This window comes from Paramisgurnus dabryanus, chromosome 1, assembly GCF_030506205.2.
Source record: "Paramisgurnus dabryanus chromosome 1, PD_genome_1.1, whole genome shotgun sequence".
NCBI classification, from domain to species: Eukaryota; Metazoa; Chordata; class Actinopteri; order Cypriniformes; family Cobitidae; genus Paramisgurnus; species Paramisgurnus dabryanus.
In genome coordinates, this window is record NC_133337.1 from 56,862,835 (window position 1) to 56,881,499 (window position 18,665).

General features: G+C 37.7%; 1 protein-coding gene across 2 annotated transcripts in view; it reads right to left on the reverse strand.

Moving 5' to 3' along the window:
• Positions 1-411: 411 nt before the first annotated feature.
• rhbdf1b (rhomboid 5 homolog 1b (Drosophila)) overlaps positions 412-18,665 on the reverse strand; it is a 31,279-nt gene continuing 13,025 nt past the window's right edge. Inside the window, exons 2-18 of one of the 2 annotated variants that reach the window (XM_065242499.1) lie at positions 16,578-16,725; positions 16,004-16,146; positions 10,520-10,733; positions 10,006-10,212; positions 9,072-9,194; positions 7,554-7,717; positions 7,222-7,473; positions 6,829-6,940; positions 6,679-6,753; positions 6,276-6,437; positions 6,055-6,155; positions 3,870-3,933; positions 3,694-3,788; positions 3,351-3,426; positions 2,946-3,046; positions 2,664-2,817; positions 412-1,162 (exon numbers count right to left, since the gene is read on the reverse strand). In XM_065242499.1, the coding sequence (XP_065098571.1) occupies positions 743-1,162; positions 2,664-2,817; positions 2,946-3,046; positions 3,351-3,426; positions 3,694-3,788; positions 3,870-3,933; positions 6,055-6,155; positions 6,276-6,437; positions 6,679-6,753; positions 6,829-6,940; positions 7,222-7,473; positions 7,554-7,717; positions 9,072-9,194; positions 10,006-10,212; positions 10,520-10,733; positions 16,004-16,146; positions 16,578-16,697 (2,583 nt within the window). In that variant the 5' untranslated portion in view covers positions 16,698-16,725 and the 3' untranslated portion in view covers positions 412-742. Of the gene's footprint in view, positions 1,163-2,663; positions 2,818-2,945; positions 3,047-3,350; positions 3,427-3,693; positions 3,789-3,869; positions 3,934-6,054; positions 6,156-6,275; positions 6,438-6,678; positions 6,754-6,828; positions 6,941-7,221; positions 7,474-7,553; positions 7,718-9,071; positions 9,195-10,005; positions 10,213-10,519; positions 10,734-15,355; positions 15,523-16,003; positions 16,147-16,577; positions 16,726-18,665 lie in introns of those variants that run through there. The other variant, XM_065242500.1, reaches the window with a different exon arrangement.

Sequence of the window (18,665 nt, forward strand, 5' to 3'; positions counted from 1 at the left end):
GATACTAAGGGGACTATTTTAAGGCCTGCGTAATATCATTGCACCTCCTGCAGCCATGTTACGGCAGCAAAGTCCTTGATTGTTACGCCAGAATGAAAGTAAAGTTCCTAGCTATATCGACATAGAAAATCGCTAATTTTAATTTTCCGTCTGTCTTAGTACACAATGTAACTACAGAAGAGTCAAGTTTTAAATAGGAAAAATATTGAAACTCTTTGGTTATCTTTAAGCGTGATGCTAATGGTCTAATCAGATTCAATGGATTGTGCTAAGCTATGCTAAAAGTGCTACCACCAGACCTGGAGATCAGCTGAATGGATTCCAAAAAGGTCAAAAGTGGACTGTCCTATTAATAGGTTTTGGTAAGTGCCTTTATCTTTCAGAAGTAAAAGACGGAAAAAGACAGCAGACTTAGTCATTTGTTCACATTGTATTCTCTTTTACATGTGAGCAGGTAGCTAAAACACTACCGAGTATTAAACAACAATGTAGCCCTATACACATACAGGTCTTAAAAGTGCTCCAGTCCAATAGATATGGCAGTAGGTGGTACTAAGAAGGCACTGTTGGAATAACTATCATCCTTCCCTCCTGGGGAGGGCTCTTCCTTTTTTTGATAATGACACCTTTAAAACAATAAAATCTTCTGTATGAAGTACTTAAAGCGTTTCAGACTAGTGAAGATTGTCCGTTTGCAAAAAGTTCAATGTGGCGTCCCACTGCCCTCCATTGCAGCCAGTCCTCAGTGGAGGTGAGCATTGAGGTCGTACTTCTCACAAAACTTGTCCGTCAATGGAATGCAGGTGAGGAGCTCGCACCACTCGCACTTGATAGGGTAAACGTAGAAAAGCACGACGAAGCCGGAGAATATGCCCAAGAAAAGCGTGAGGGCAACGAGGATCTGCACACGTTTGCGATACTTGTCCTCGCGTCCGAAGCTGATGTAGGGCAGGAAGGCGAATGAGAGGAAGAAGCCCGAGACGAATCCACAGATGTGGGCGAAATTATCGATCCAGGGAAGCAGGCCAAAGGTGAAGAGGAAGAGCACCACGCATGAGAGCTTGGCGAAGGCTCTCCACGGTCGTGCGAGGATCTGCCAGCTCTGAAACAGCTCCACGAACAGACAGGCCAAGATGCCAAACTGAGAACCTGCTGGACCCACCTGCCATCAAAGTAATACAGGAAAGAAGAGGGTTTACTTGCACGGATCCGATCATCCTTTAATCTCCTCAGCTAATCTCTTGGGAGGGCTTAATGACTTTTTACGGTTATTATCAGGTCTTGGCATGTTAACTGTTAGCATATTTATAAAGCGTGAAATATGTATTTTTTAAAACTGAAGTAATTGGAGATATTCAAGTGTAGGGGATACATCCTAGCCTTCAAAGGTCTTCCTGACCTTTCAAAACATGACTTTACAAGTCCAACTAACAAATAAACGTTCATGTAGTAGATGCTTTTATTCATAGCGAGTTACAAAGAAGAAAGCATTTAACTTTGTCTTAAATACTGACAGTAACAAATATAACACATTAGGGGGTGGTTTCCTGGACAGGGTTTAGCTTAATTCCAGACTAAAATGCATGTTTGAACTGCCATATAAAAAAAACTTGTACGGACGTGTTTTAACATATAGTAGTGATATTTTGGCACACAGAATTGTTTTTATAACGTTTGTTTGTAAAAACAACTTAAATGTCCTAATAAAACTAAGGCCTAGTTCTGGCTTAATCTAAACCCTGTCTGGGAAACCGCCCCTAGATGCCTTTTCTAAATGTGAAAACTAAGGAAAACATTTTAAAGACCTAAGCAATTAATCTCACATAAGCATGATGAAAAAATTGTGCTGGGCAAAGATTAATCACAATTAATCGCATACAAAAAAAGTGATTTTTTTTGCATAATATATGAGTGTGTGCTGTGTGTAATTATTATGTATATATAAATACACACATTCATGTATGCATTTAAGAAACATTTAAATGTTTAATAAATATTTATTTCTATTTTTATATATTCTATATGATATATAAATAAAAATATATAAATAAAATAATTCTGAAATTAATATATATATATATATATATATGTGTGTGTGTGTGTGTTTAAATATACATAATAATTACACACAATACACATTTACACAATACACATACATATATTATGCAAAAAAATCACTTTTAGTTTGTATGCGATTAATCGCGATTAATCTTTGACCAGCACTAGAAAATCTAAATTTACTGTACAAAAATAGTGAGTTTTTTGCTGGTTATCCATATAATCTCTCATTGAGCCGTGGTCCTAAAAATATTTGGGTACATTTATGTATTTGACAGATGCATTTATCCAAAGCAACTTACAGTGCATTCAATTTATATATTTATTTTTATCAGTATGTGTTTTAGGATATATTCCTTTTGTGTCGCCAATGAAAAAAATCGCCAATTTTTTATTCATGGAGGCACAGGAACAATATAAGATATAAAAATGGATGCAAATTTTAGGAACGCACTAACATATAGATGGCTTTATAGCCAACAGACATAAATAAAAACAACAAATCTCCGACTGTAATTTAATGGGGTCTTGCTCCTGCATCTGCCCTACTGGCTGCCATCTGAAGAGCTCTGATCTGTACTAATGAAGCTGTAATCCTCCTGTACCTCAGCTCTGTATGGCAGAAAGATGGCACTGGCGAGGTTGCCTGTAATCCCACTGAGGATGTAGATGATGGAGATTCTCAGCCAGCCTGCTAGCTTCTCCAAATCCCTCAGAATGGTCATTTGGAAGCACACAGACACCAGACAGTGCAGGATCCTGCAGAGGCGGAGAGAAAACCAGCAAGTGGTTTAATCATTCAAGCATGTCTTTATATAATATTTTTCATTCATCGTAAAACTGTAACTCACACAGGACCTCTGCGACAAATCACACCTCCTACTCACCCAGCGTGCAAGAAGAGAGAGAGCCACAGCCGATAAAACTGATCTGGGATCTCTGGGTTTAGGAAAGGCAGGAGGCCGCACACATCATCCATGCAATGAACCTGAGATCAACAAGTGCTTATCATCACAATGAGCTTTAGCTGTTATTATACAAAATCCAATGTGAATCTAAAGGTTTGTATGCTGAGTGGATCTGCTGGCTGTCTGGTGCACAGTTGTAGCACATTACACCTCCTGGTGGCAGTGTGTGTAAAACACCATTATATTTACATGACGTTTTCGGCAGATGCTTTAATCCAAAGCGACTTTTAGTGCATTCAAGTTATACATATTTTAGCAGTATGTGTGAGATTTCTCTGGGGTTGAACCCATGACTACATACAACAGAAAGACATGCTTGCTGACCTGGGAACAGAGTGTGGCCTCTTCATGGAAGTACCCTTTCATAAAGTTACAGTACTCTCTTGATGTAATTTCACACCTGGTCAAATCACAAGATACGTATTAGACAAAAGTGTGTCGCACTTACAAAGGAATTTATATGTCTGAGGAATTAAAATATATATATATATATATATATATATATAATAAAGAATGATTTATGGTAGAATAAAGATGGTAGAACAAGTTGAGAAGAAATACATTAGAAAGTAGTGAGAAAGTAAATGAAAGCAGCTATAAAGTGTCACAGTCATTCGTTTACTAATGGCAAGTAATATTGTAACAAAAGACTGTGGGTTCTCCTCACCGTCCTTTGGTTCCAATGCAGCAGGGTCTTCCAGTGATGACACAGTCAATATGTGGCAGGTTCGTGTGATTCCCTGTGCTGTACCTGGTGCATACCTGTAAGGGGAAACATAGCTTATAAAAGTACAAAACAATGCGATACAATGAAATGTTGTGGATACCTGTACAGAAACTCACTGGCCACTTGGTGATGTCATCAGGCCACTCATGTGGACTAACAGAGGCGGGCTCCAAACAAATCCTAATATCATTAATAAATTAAATGAGATCACTTCATCAACAGGCAGTGTGGATTAATTAAAGGGACACTCCACTTTTTTTAAATATGCTAATTTCCAGCTCCTGTAGAGTTAAACTTTTGATTTTTACCGTTTTGGAATCCATTCAATCAATCTACGGGTCTGGCGGTACCACTTTTAGCATAGCTTAGCACAATCCATTGAATCTGATTAGACCATTAGCATCACACTAAACAATGACCAGAGTTTCGATATTTTTCCTGTTTAAAACTTGACTCTTCTGTAGTTACATCGTGTACTAAGACCGACGGAAAATTAAAAGTTGCGATTTTCTAGGCCGATTTTGCTAGGAACTATACTCTCATTCTGGCGTAATGTAAGGGTGGATTCACTACAGTGGTTCAGTCTGTAGGAACGCCGAAATGACTGAGAAATGTTAACAGCAAGATATTATAAAACTGTGTATTTCTGGTCAATTTTCACCCTTCTGCAACCTATACCAACGACGTAAATAAGTGCAGTTATAATAGCAAAATATGTGGGAGAGCATTGCTAGAATATAAATATATTGAATTGCAATATGTAGCGTTTCAGTTTTAACACTAAATCAAAACTAAACAACAGATTTGTAAATGAAAAGGTTTAATAACAGCACTGACTTAAAGTTACAATTGAAATGGTTACACTATAAATGCATTAAAATGGTACTTAATACAAACAATTAACTGTTTCCAATGTATGTGAGATATTACCTGATAAGATAGAGAACAGAGAAAGAAAGAAAGTTTAGAAGAAAGAGAATCACCATTAAGAACTGGAGTCTTGGCCTAAAGGCCTAAACCCAAGAACTCAGGTAAAGAAGAAAAGCAAAGGGCAGAAAGCAAAAAGCAAATGCCAAAAGGCAAAAGCCCAGAGCTCATGAAAACCAAGACCTTTATTTTCTATTCCTTGACCATGTGACTAAACCTAACATGATACATTCAACTGACCAATCAGAAGACCACACCTTTAACCCCCACTGTATTGAACAAACAGCTGTAACAATAGTCTTTGTAAGCACAGGAATGCAGATGGAACAGTATGGAAATGGGGGTTGTGACAAATTGTGATGAAGTAATAAATTCCTATATTTTTAATCCTACAGTAATAATGGACTTTGCTGCCATAACATGCCGTAATATCATATACACGATGTTACTAAAGAAGAGTCAAGTTTTAAATAAGACAAATATCAAAAAATATCTAAACTCTTTGGTCATTTTTGAGCATGATGCTAATGGTCTGAAGGATCCTACCTTAGATCCTTACGTGCAGAATGTTTTTATTATTGTGTTTTTTATCTTTAATCATTTATTTACATAATCATCATAATAATTTTATAATCATTAGTCTTTATCCATTTCATTATTGTATTTGATTATTTCATATCATTTTATCATTATCAATTTCATTATTATCATTTTTATTATTACATTATTGTTTATTAATTCATTTATTCATTATTGTTTTTATTCATTATTCATTCATTATTATATTTCTACATTTTATTATATCATTCATTAATTCATTGTATTTCTATATTTTATATGTCTCTTGGTGGTTAAGTTTCATAGAACTGTTCTGTCTGTGTGTAAACAAGATAGATAAAGAGAATGTTTATGGAAGCCCAAGGTCTAAGGGATGATGCAGCTGAGCAATTTTGGATATAACCGTGCATGCTGTATTCCTGGGGTGGACGAGGTTTGAACATTGAGGCATAGGCAACTGAAACTACTGTCCATCAATAAAACTCTGTTCTATTTTTATCATCTAAAACCTCCGTCTCACAACTCTGTTTATGCTCTCCTCTAGCAACGATTGATCAGCCTTGTATCTGACAGATGCTTTGACAAAGTAAACTTATATTTTCTGACGTGATCTGGTGTCCGGGGCTGGATCGTTTTTAATTTTGTCTGTGGTGTGGAGACCAGATCTAACAGGTCTAATCAGATTCAATGGATTATGCTAAGCTATGCTACAAGTGGTACCGCCAGACCCGGAGATCGTCTGAATGGATTCCAAAACGGAAAAAAGTGGAGTGTCCCTTTCAAATAATATATTTTTAAGAAGGGTAAGTGATGTACCTGGGATCTTGATGGCACACAGAGCCATACTGACGCAGTTTCCCTTCAAGATGTGGAGCACTTGGATGCTGAGGCCACTTTACCCATAATGCAAGTGTGCTCTGAAGACATGATAATGAAAGGGACAGATGCCTTAACTCATTTGTATGAAAATAGGTCAAGCACACACCTTACAGGAGATATGTGTCATGAAGAAAGTGAAGTAAGGTGCAGGAACTGACTGAGCACTCCTCCTGCAAGGTCTGCAAGCAGCCTGATTTGTCATTGCGAACGCAGCAAGCCGAATGACGCTCGTTCTGCCTTTTATGCTGAATGAGCTCGTGCACCTCCTGATCCTGACGCATACAGGGTGAGAACTTGGCCCCAAGGTGAATGAGCGCCTCCTGCAGGACAGTCAGAGGAAATGAACTTATAGCAGTAGAAACAACATGCGATGGCGGTAGTATATATATTATACAGATTTGTGGGGTACACAGAAGGCAAAAAAAGGTTTATTCTGATTTCGGTTTTCTACATAAAATGATTCAATATGATGTAAAGAAGATTTTTGGAAAATATAAACTTGATATATTGACTGAGAAGACCATTATGTGAAATGACAATATAGAAAATAAGTATATATACCGAGCTCGGTCCAACCCAGAAGTTTTCCTGCTGCACAAATTTGACGCTTTCGTAAACTCCTTTATTTCGTAATACCTACAGCAAATGACAATATGTTACACGGCGAAATAAACACAAAGATGGCGTAACACAACACATACTTTTGCTTACCGAATCGACTGCCTCGTGTTGTGAAAAGCCTATAGGAGCGATGCCATAGATGCAAACTGCCAAGATGGTAATCAGCAAATGGACAAAGGTGATCCAGTAAGTAAAGAAAGGCCTATGTGATAAAACAAATGCAAATTTATCAAACACCTATAATTCAGTATTTGAAATCATCCCGGCCCCCTAAAAAGAGTTAGGGGGGTATGCACACCAAAACTTTTACACCCGCGGATGGCACATGCTTTTAACTGTTTCCAATGGAAGCGCAACAACCAACCGACTCACAACTCAAGTATCACATCTGCCAAAGCACTCAGCTGACGGCATTTGCCGTCCCCCAGGCGTTTTCAGTACCGCTTAAAAGTTTTGGTGTGCATGCTCCTTTATGGTTTATACCTGTGGTCATTCATATCTTCTATTTGTCTCTTCACATAGCTGTCGATGCGTTTGCGGTATGTGCGGTTAGTCAGCCGGCCCACCATGCCGAGCCCGTAAGGCCGCTTCTCCTTGGCGAAAAGCTTTTTAACGGGTACGGTTATACGCTGCCCACGCCGCTGCCCGCTAACACTTACAACCTCCTGTCGTAAGCGCACTTTAGGCTGAACCACAGTGCCATCCTTTCCCTTACGCCAACCCCGCTCAAGAGGTCTGTGATATGAAGAAAAAGAGATGAACAGACAGACAGTAGAGGATTGTAAAGGTAGAAACTGATGAATTCTGTGACTCACAGCATCAGGTGGCTCCTCTCTAGTTCTGTCTTATCCAGGGCACTTCCTGTCAGATCTCTCTCATCTGCCACTGTGGTGCCATCAGTTTCTTTAACAGCAGCTTCAGAGGACAATTCGAACACCTCGTCGGCGTACGTGGACAACTCTTCATGTGGAAGCCCATCCTGAAAGGACACAACGGGCACATACCTCATATTCAAAACGTTTTTTTCAAATAAGCCGTTAACTTGATGTTAAATAAGGGCTGAGTCTGAAATCTCTAAAATGCTCCCTTGGAGGCAGCATTTGAAGGCATGGAGGCATGTCTGAATATAATGTTTGGTTTACTTCTCGTCTCCTCAGATACATTTATCATCTTTTACTACAATTATATGCGTAGGCAGGGTTCGTAAAAATTGCGGCCAATAAAGCGGTTGGATCACAAATTTAGTGTGCGTAAAGTTATATTTTCACTTTTTACACCCTTTGACTGTATTTCTAGCAAAAAAATTGTATTGTAGTTTTTAAATATGGGATTAGTTATCACAAAGTCGCTCTCTGTTTATATTTCAAACAGAATTCCGTTACGCTGGCTATATAGGCTGTCTGAATGCGTTTCCCGGAGCTGCTTCATGGTTCATGCCGCCATGAAATCTGCTGCCTTAGTTTTCGGAAGCAGCCAAGTTCAATTTAACCATAAGGAACAACTGTTTTCTAATTTTTACATTTTAAAAGAGTCATGTAACAACTTTCTGACAATTATGAATATGACGTCGCCTATACTTCTTTGTTTGGTGACTTCTCTCCCGAGGTCTCACGGGATAGTAAAGTGTCAGTCGAATGCACATTTTAAAATCTTGTCAAAAATAGTATGTCATTCGGGTCCTTTTTTCCCTATTGTTACACAACTACTATGAATTCGGACATAATACTTGCCTCGCCTACTGCTTTTTGCCTACTATATAGTATGGAAGTATGCGATTTCGGACACAGTGATGCGATTCAAGGCACTGGGTCTTTTTAGCATAAATCTAAAAAGAAAATAGTATATATACATTTAAGGATCGAATTTTGCAGAAAAAAGACTATATTTAAGGAAGACAATGATTTTTATGTAAGATAGTTAGCAAAAGTAGCTGATGTTTTTAGATTTTTGATCTTGCAATTTTTTAGACATTTTCAGTCAAATGTTAGAGAAAGTAACAGGTATGCACTAAAATTAACCACAGAAAATTTCCAGCCAAAAATGGCTTTATCGGTTTTCGGCCAAAAAAAAGAAAACAGCTGAAATTACTATGGGGTTCTGTTTGTTTGACCATACTGACCAGCATGACAATGGCTTAAGTTTGGTACGGTAGTATGTTTAGCAAAAAAAATTGCATATGGGGAGAGTGTCTGGCAAACTTGTTTACTAGTGTACTCCAAATTTCAGAATTAGGACACTTTGACTGTGTTTATGTATGCCAACCCCTAGGTGGCATCATTGAGATGGTATTGAATATCTGGGCTGTAATGGCATGTTTCTACAGTTGGCTTCACCTTGGCAAAGAAGGAGGTGTCCAGTTCATCTGGGAAATCCACAGTATCCTCATCCAAGAAACTGGCTGTGGCAAAGCTGCGCCGGTGGACTCGTCGAACGGTACCTTCACGCAAAGAGCGCCCCTGAAACCACCAGCAACAACCATTCTCAAAGTTATTATCATTTTTTGAACACTAACATTCACAGCATCCTCCTCAAAATTCCCATCGATGTTCCTACAAACAAATACAAAATGTAAAATGACATCTGTAAACTTGTGAATGGATTACAAACAGGGTCTTAGAAAAATAAATTTGTCCTTTCCGATGCAGCTGTGCCTTTTCTGTGGTTGGGCACTGGGCAGGGATTACATCAACCTGTTCTATAGTATTCTAGCTGAATAACAGCTGAACATTCCCATGGATTTATCATGGCCATCTGTTAACACTGTTTCAGATCTATGTCATCTATGTCAGGTCTGGTCATCTGGACAGAGGAACTAAAATGAACTAGGCCAAATCCCAGCCAACAAGTCATATTTATTGTGTTTTTTACAAGGACATCAAAGTGAGCCTCCAAAGTAATCTATTATAATCGCTATTGGGTGCCCACTGCTTTACGCCACAAATGAATATTGACTTAAATCAAAAGGTGAATATCTCCCAATGGTCAGGAATAAATCTCTTAATCCTGTTCTTTTTCCTATCTGGACACCAAGAATTAAAATCAGAGCACGAATTCCCTGGACATCTAGATTTTTTTGTTTTGTTCAGTGCTATTTAAATAAACCAGATTTCTAGGCCCACCAGTTTTTAATGCATCCAAGGTTGAATGTTAAACGCATTTGTGCTTTGTGTAGTAACAGTGGAAAACAGCACATGTTGGACAGCACATGTAAAGGCTAAGCAATGTTTTTTCTTGTATGTAAATGATGCGCCACCAGCAGAGTTGTACCTTCACCAAAGCTGCGGCCGCTCTGAAGCCCATCTTGGCGACGGACTCACGCTTGCGTCTCCGGGGAGGTCGATTGAAACCAGAGCGGGAGCTGGTTAAGGAGCAGAGGGAGACGGCGCACGGGGTGATGGGGGTCTGAGGTATACTAAAGCCGTCCACTTCATCTATGTTACGGAACGCTCGACCTCGAGCCAGCGGGTCCACGATCTGCAGAAACCAAACAATGAGTCACGATCACTCAAGTGTGTCTTTTTGATCCATGTGTGTACACAAACTGTGAGGTGTTCATTGCAAATGAGTAAATATTTATCTATGTGTTACTCAAACGTTGTTTTCTACATAAAATCACCCTATATAATGTAAAGAACATTCTGTGAAAATATAACCTTGATAACTTTAATGTTGACTGAGTAAGGTCATGCCAAAGAATGAAAATAAAATTTGATGCTCCTAATCTCATTATTTGATTATCAAAGGTGCTGTCAGACATGTATTGGTATAAACAGAAGTGTACCCTCTGCATGCCATGCTGTGCTGGGGGGATGTATAGAGGAGGAGGCGTCTCCGTACTGGTCATGGAAAGATTGTCTTGGCTGGGAAGATCCATATCTCGGATCACCTGAGGCTTCAGCTTGCCGTAGCGCAGGGTGCAGTGCCGCAGGCTCTTCCGCTGCCATTTCTGTGTGGCATCCGAATCATTGCTGATCCCAAACCAGTCTGCTGTGCCCCTGCAGTCACAGCAACATTTATTTATTAGACCTGATGTATCAATTTATCACAACAAGCATACAAACAAATGTAATAGGAAAATTTCAAGAGTCTCTCTCTCTCTCTCTCTCTCTCTCTCTCTCTCTCTCTCTCTCTCTGAGTGTTTGAAGTGTGTGTAAAAGCTGGGAGTACAGTGAGATATCATCAATGTTTAGAGTAAAGAGTGTGTAGTAATAACAGAGTTGGGTTGTGGATCATTACAAGGGTGGCCAGCTGAGAGGAGACCATTTAAGGCAGAAGAGCGAGAGAGAGAGAAAGAGAGAGAGAGAGAGAGTGGGGGGACACTTCCCGTTACCCATCTTTTTAATTCAACATTTCCAGTCAAAAGCAATCCAATGCAAAAGTCAGATATTTACCAAATAAATTAATTTACGTGAAATCTTGAATTAGGTTTCGATTATTTTGTCATATGAGAAGCAAGAAATGAAGAATAACGTAACTAACATAGCTATCAGTTGCCATGGATACAGTAAAATACACAGTTGATCAGTCATTGTACAAAACCATGTGGTGACTGACTTATCAGAATCAAGTAGACAGAGGCCGACATTACTTAAGTATTTTAAGTACATTTTCAAGTATTCATATTTTATCAGTGTTTTATTTGGAAAACATACACTCCAAAGCATATTATCATAATTTTTACTTCACTGCATTTCATAATTTCAAGTTTTTGGTTTAAATTTAATATTTAAGTACATTAAACATCTTTTTTACTTTTACTTAAGTAAAAAGTACTTTCGTACTTTTACTCAAGAAAAGTAAAATTACACAATTTTTATGTAATTAGGTATTAAATCAATTTTAATATGCAATATAAAAGGAATAGAATGTAGTGAAAATTTTTTAGTAAAGTAAAGTACATTTTTTCCCAAGACAAACACTCTGATAAAGCACAGATGCTTGGAAAATGTAACTTAAATACTCAAGTAGTGTCCGCCTCTGTAAGTAGACAGCTATGTAATGCGCCATAAACTAAAACTGACATTGTTTTTAGAAACCCTGCTTGATATTTATGAATTCATAACATAAACCTTTCAATCAATGTACAATCACTTTCCATACGAAAACAACATATCGTAGTTAAATTTATAGATAACGGTGGGGAAAACATTGCTTACTTGTGGTTTCCCACAGCTACCAAATACAACAACTTTAAAAAGTTTGATTTTCACAAATTCACCTTCACGTTAGATTAAATCCTCACAAAACAGATGGTGCAAAATCAAACGCATAATCACTCAATACTCCCCTACCTGTCTATCTCATCCCAGGAGGCGAGGAAGGTCATGTCAGAGGTATAGAGTTGACGGATATGTATATTGAAATATTGACTTGTCTTTTCATGACATATTAATGTCACAAACAAAAGATTTTAATTGTGCCAGAAACCCAACTCCACATAAATCCAAAGATTGAGTTAAACAAGACTAATTCGATTGTATTCCTTCAGCTTAATGTCCTCAAAGCAACTTGTTTTAAAAATATCTAAAAAAAACTGCACTCAACTCCTGCCGCTGTCTCTCCCAGTAAGAAGCTCATCTGACTAAAGGGAAAGGGACGTGCCGCAACATGAGATAAACATGAGCACTCAAAATAAGTGACTCAGTTTACTCTGGACCACATGCACACGCACAAACAAATAATACGGTGTCTTTCATCGTGGGCTGAAATGTTTTTGATGACTTTTATACCCTCAATGTACATCCAATGAAAATGCACTGTAATCGTATATCAATTCATGTGTCATAGCAAGTTAAAAAGGCAAATTAAAGTTGCTCAAACATACACTCTAAAAATTTAGGTTTAACCCATGGCTTGGTAAATAAACCAATACTGAGTTGTTGTTACCCAACCATGGGTTGAACTAACCCAGAATTTGGAATGAAACAACCCAGCACTGTAAAAAATGATGTCAATTCAAGAAATATTGATGAGATGTGCATGACAATCGCACGTGATTTATTGTGCAGCCCTGTTGTACAGTGCACTTTAAACAATTCAGTTGACTGAATGTTCATAAACACTGAACTTAAATTGTCATTTAACTTTATATAACAAGATGCAATGAAATGTATTTAGGACGGACTCCATGTGAATCAATGAATGAACTTAATTCTCCAGAAGCACACAACAAACTGCACTGTTCAAATGTATCCTCATTATTGGAGAGAAATACAATTAGTTGAATAAAAAACTATAATTTACAACAAAAAACATAAATAATGCTACAGTGTAAAAACATTTTTATTAACAACCGTTTATATGTCTCATCAGTTGTTATTCTTTGACAATAAAATAAGCCTGTTTCTTAATCCAAAGGCTGCAGCCTGCAGAGGTCGCAAATGCATACGTCATTAAGCCTGGTTTATTTAAGTTAAATGAACATTACATTTGCAAGTCATAAGCATTCTGTATTACTAAAAAATTATTATTAACTAAGAATAATAGTCAACTTTATAATTGTTAATATTCTGAAATAAATCAGTCTTGATGACGTACTGTATGCAATCTACAAAGCGACCACCGAAGGTTGCAGCCTTCGGATTGGGAAACAACCTAAATAATTCAACTTTTTAGGCGCAAGGACCTATGGGTATTCCTCACAGCATTTTGAACTGATACTTTTAAGTTAATTGCACTTGAATTTTTAAGTCTAAGTTAAATGAACAATGATAGTTCACTTATGGATCCAAACTGCTAAATTTATGTCATGATTGCTTCGCTTTTTGAGTATCGGTGCGTTCACATCAGATGCGGCAAGCGCGAGTGATTTACATGTTAAGTCAATGCAAAGACGCGAATTTGCATCCTGCGACGCGGTAAGCGCAAATGTCGCAGAACGCGTGGAAGGTGCGGCACCTTCCGCGCAAATTGAGCATTGCCACGTGATCAGCGCGAGTTGAAAAATCTGAACTTTGGCGGATTTTCACGGCGAGTTAATCCATCAGAAGCTAGCAGTGACATGATTACATGAGAGTGCAGAGGGAAAAAAACAAAACAACAATTGAGGACAATCATCATCGCTACACGAGACATCTTTGTAACTTTTACAGGAATCAAAAGGATCTTGTATTGAGGAAGAAAGTGAGTGAGGAGGTCGAACAATCTGGTAAGTTTACTCAACTTGAGCTATATAAGCCCCTCCCATGACACATTTACATGAGTGTCTCTAATGATTAGAAGTTCACTCAGGACTTTTCAAGGGTGAATGAAGCGAGTGAACTCAAAATTTTCCAACTACGCGCTAATTGTCGTCTGGCGTGAACGCACAGTAAGAACTGCATTAGGGCTTTAAGTGTACTGTATGTTTATTTATAACCCAACAGTTGGTTCTGTCCAATTTTTACCCATCCTTGGGTTAAAACAACCCACAATTTTGTGAGTACAGCCCAGTTTACACAAGCAAAAACATGATGGCAAAAAAATCACTTAAGAACGACCTTCTGATTTTTATTAAGTAGAAATATCAAATTGGTTATTTAGGTGCCATTTTGGTTCTTTTTTCATTACATCACAACAGAAAATCCAGAGATTTTGAGTTCAATAAAGAGCGTTTTTACAACTCGAAGCTCAAAATGACAACACTTTTGATGTGACATGAACACAGTTAGATTAAAAGCACCTGATATCATCAAATACAAGGTTTTAGTAATAACAAGATGCATTCACAACCCAGCTCATTGCCCAAGAAGTGGATAAATACTGGTGACCTGTCCGGAACAAACTTTGCATAAATACAGCGTGAGTCACACTGTTTTTTTTTGTAAAAAAAGCCAAAAGAGGCCTACATGTTATTTCTACTACTGTGAATAACACATTATGCCATAATATGTTCTTCTTCTACTGCACAAATACATTTTTTGTCAGACACAGGGTCCATCCGAGTCATAGAGGCAGATGGCAGGGCTTTAATGCTTTCCTAATTTTGTGTGTAGAGATAGAGGGTCTCTCTTTCATGTTTGTGTAGGGGTGTGTATGGTGTAACATTCTTTTAAACCCAAATGAAAAATGATGGTGGTTCAGGGAACGGCTTGTGTTTTACTAAAAAGAAGGAGTGTTGGAGTATAGTTGCAGTTTGTGTATGTTCAAATGCCAAATAGCTGTCACGGGGGATATGATGTTTTATTTCTTTAATGAAGGTTAAATAAAGATGAAATGCTATGCTGTGGTAAACCAGACTTTCCTTGTTCTTTCCAAATCAAAGAGTTTGATATACTCGAAGAACTCAAAAGTTCCTCCGCAGTCCACCAAGGTCATTATTTGAAACTAAGCTGCTCAGTTATGAATTGGTTTTAAACATATCATTGAAGATGTTGGTTATAACAGGAGTCATTTATATACAGAACTCTTAAAGGAACAGAAGAAAAACATCATTGTTTAAGGCTGTAAAGTGGTCATGAAAAATAAATTAAACCAATTTAAACCACATTTAATTATTTGTGTTAGAAACTATTCCTTTAAGAACCTGCTTGTGAAATATATAAAACACTCTATAGTGAATAGTGTAACTGTGTATACAGTACAAACTTATTTTGTGGATGATTAAGACTGTCATGGATTTACTTTGGTTTCTCGGTACCTGAGGAAAATTTGGGGCAGTGACTGACGTCTGGGGGGCTCTAGACGTGAGAAACACTGGCCTTTAATAAGTATGGTGTTCATCTGTTCAAAGCGAACCCTCTTTCCTGTGGGGCTTCGAGGAGAGTGAGAGGAAAAGCAAAGAGAAAACATGGGAAAGAAAGAGAAAATAGGAGAGAATCCTGTTTAGTTACAAGAAATGGAAATAAATTAGTTGCATACAGAAAGTTCACAGGAACTTATTATTTTAGAAAGCAGTAGAACGAGGGTTAAAAAGTAAATAAAAGAGACCTTATATCATACAACTCTGCACAGATGCAGTTAGAAAGAACACAAACAGATGAGCACGATACCTCATTGTGGCTCCATTGGAAGATTAAATCAATAAAACAATAAATGTGATTATGATATAAAGTGCTTGTTTTGGTCAATAGTCTATGACCAAACAGACATTTTAAAAAACTGTAAACCTTCACTGTGAATCGAACCCATGATCTTGGCTTTGCTGGCATCATGCACTATATATCTTTCCCACATTTAAATTAAATAAGAAACTCCACATTAACACATATAAACTATATAATTATTATATAAACTATATGATATACAAATAAACATTTTGTTTGGTCAAAGTATTTGTAGATCTTACCTCTTGATGGTTTGAGAGATGGAGGGTTTGCGCAGGACCGAGGGTCTGCGGTAGGCATTGGGGTCACCCGGCGGGCATCTGAGCTGCATATTTTCAGTGGGTACACTGGCACTACGCAGATACAAGCTGTTACGCATGACGGGCTGTAGGAAATGGGAATAATAAAATATTCTTTCAATATAAAGAAAATTAATTAATTAATATATATATGTACAATATATACAGTATAGTCAGTAGTAGCCTACTAAAATAAAAATGTGATTTACAATATAAATAACTCTCTGGAAAGTAAACGTTCAGCAGTAAGATATTTTGCATAATCACAACTTAACTATATTTGACACAGTTGTCATGTGTTTTGTATAGATTTCATATCTCTTTCCCAGACTTTAACATTCATAAAGTCATCTGGTTATTATATTGCACAATTTGTGATAATGAGGGTCTTCAAATTATCCTATACCAATAATCCTATACTTAGTATATGCATAGTGCGAAGAGCAAGGCTGCACCCTCTTTTTGAAATCCTTTTCATGAAAAGATTAAAAGGGCTTTTGTTTGGACTGCTGTCTACCTGGAGAAAGTTACTGTGTTCTTCCACCGTGTTCAGGTTGCTGGGGATGTCCAGTCTAAGCCAGGGGGGTTTCTTCCTTCGCAAGCTGCTGCTTCTGCTCTCGTCCTCAGCTTCACTCATGTCTGCCACCCCTCCACTTGCCAGCCAGCTGCAAGATTAAACAGGGTCAAATAAACAACTTAATCACACATATACAAGATACGGGTGAACAATGCACACACACACACACACACACACACACACACACACACACACACACACACACACACACACAACTGTCTTATGTAAGAGACACGATAATCTGCACTCCCATCTGGTTGCATGTTCTTTCATCCACTCAACTCAGGTCACATCTCTTTCAGACATTAAAGCTGCATTTAGAAATGGATGTAGATATAGCATCCTATTCAGATATGTTTATATGGACACAATATAGTAAACACCATGCCTGTCTGTACTTTACTGGAGAGTGTGAAATTCACTAGCGGTGCATTCCCCACCTTCTCCACCAGAGGATGCAAATTCTCCTTTTTCCACCATTGGGCTTAAAAGACTCTTTTACAAACCTGAAATATGTGGTTGGTTCGATCCGGGGCGTCATGCACTATTTTATTAAGGGGGCGCAGTGTGCACAGCTCAGAGAAATTTGTGCATACACAGATATCAAATGAAATATTATAAAGCTTTCAGTCGTTTCCATGGCACTTACATTTCTAACAATCCGAACACCCCTGCTTTCATGCAAAAACCTCCAAAATAATGGTTTTGACTAACTTTCATTTCAAAAAAATATTTAATCGGAATAATGACATATTGGTATCATATTTACATCTGAAACGGCATGTTTTATTTATTTAAGTTTTAATAAATGACTTAATTGTGTCATTAATGCATTTTGCACAACAACTGCATTATCATATAAATTAATGTAATTTTAAATCCATTATAAGTATATAAGCAACAGACATGACATAAGCTATAGCCACGTGATTGAGTTTAATGTTCAATAATTATTTAAAAATAAGAGAAACGCATTTATTGCATCAAATTTTACCTCATATGCACGTGTGATTCCGCGCCCCCGTAAACTCTGGCGAACTTTGCCGTTGTATCAAGATGAATCTAGAAATCTACTAATATAACGTCGAGACTGTCACATTTTAAACCATACATTTTCTACACAGAGGAGGTTAACTGCACATTACCGTACTGGGGTTTGGAAATGCCGTGAGCGTTTCTTACACATTTTAATTCATCATATAGCAAAATGCAGCAGCAACAGCAAAGAGCGTGAGCGCACTCAGACGCAGATGGCGTCTGCGACTGCGCTGTCTGCAGCGCCTGCCGCCAGAATAAAGTAATGTAACACGATCAAAACGGCGAAAATCTCCGAAAAGTGGCAAGGATGCGTCACAGAATTTATAATATTGTGCATATTAAACATAATTAAAGACAAATAACAGATTAATGGACGCTTCTTTGATTTGCATGCTAAATCCATTTGGCTCAAAAAATACCAATGGGGCACGTTCCCCCTTAGTTTGAATGGGCATGACGCCTCTGGGTTTGATTACTATTGCTGCTTTCACAATGTGAGTTCATGAACTGAGTAACTAACATTACGGTCCTATACCACTATAGAACTTAACTCTAGTGGGTATATAAACAGTGTAGGGAAGGTCCAAGTTACAAACAATACAGACAAACAATAAAACTGGATCAAACATGACATACACAAAGTGTTGATGATGTGTCATTGATATAAACGAGACTTCTTACGCACACAACTGCACACAACTACAGACCTAAGCTATGAGATGTAGCTACTACAAAAGAACTGTAAATAAATATGTAATTCAATTTACATATTAAATATATAGGGTGAATTCAGGTAAACACCTTGGACACTTTAAAATCATCTCAATGGAAAAAAGTGTCCCTGTTTACATGAATTCACATTTTTTTTGTAAATCATACACAACACACCAATATACAATTTTAATTACTATTTTAAATTTAATAAAACAGGAGGCATTCACAAATTATTTAAGAGGATTTCTTCTCTGCCGACATAATACAGCCATAGGC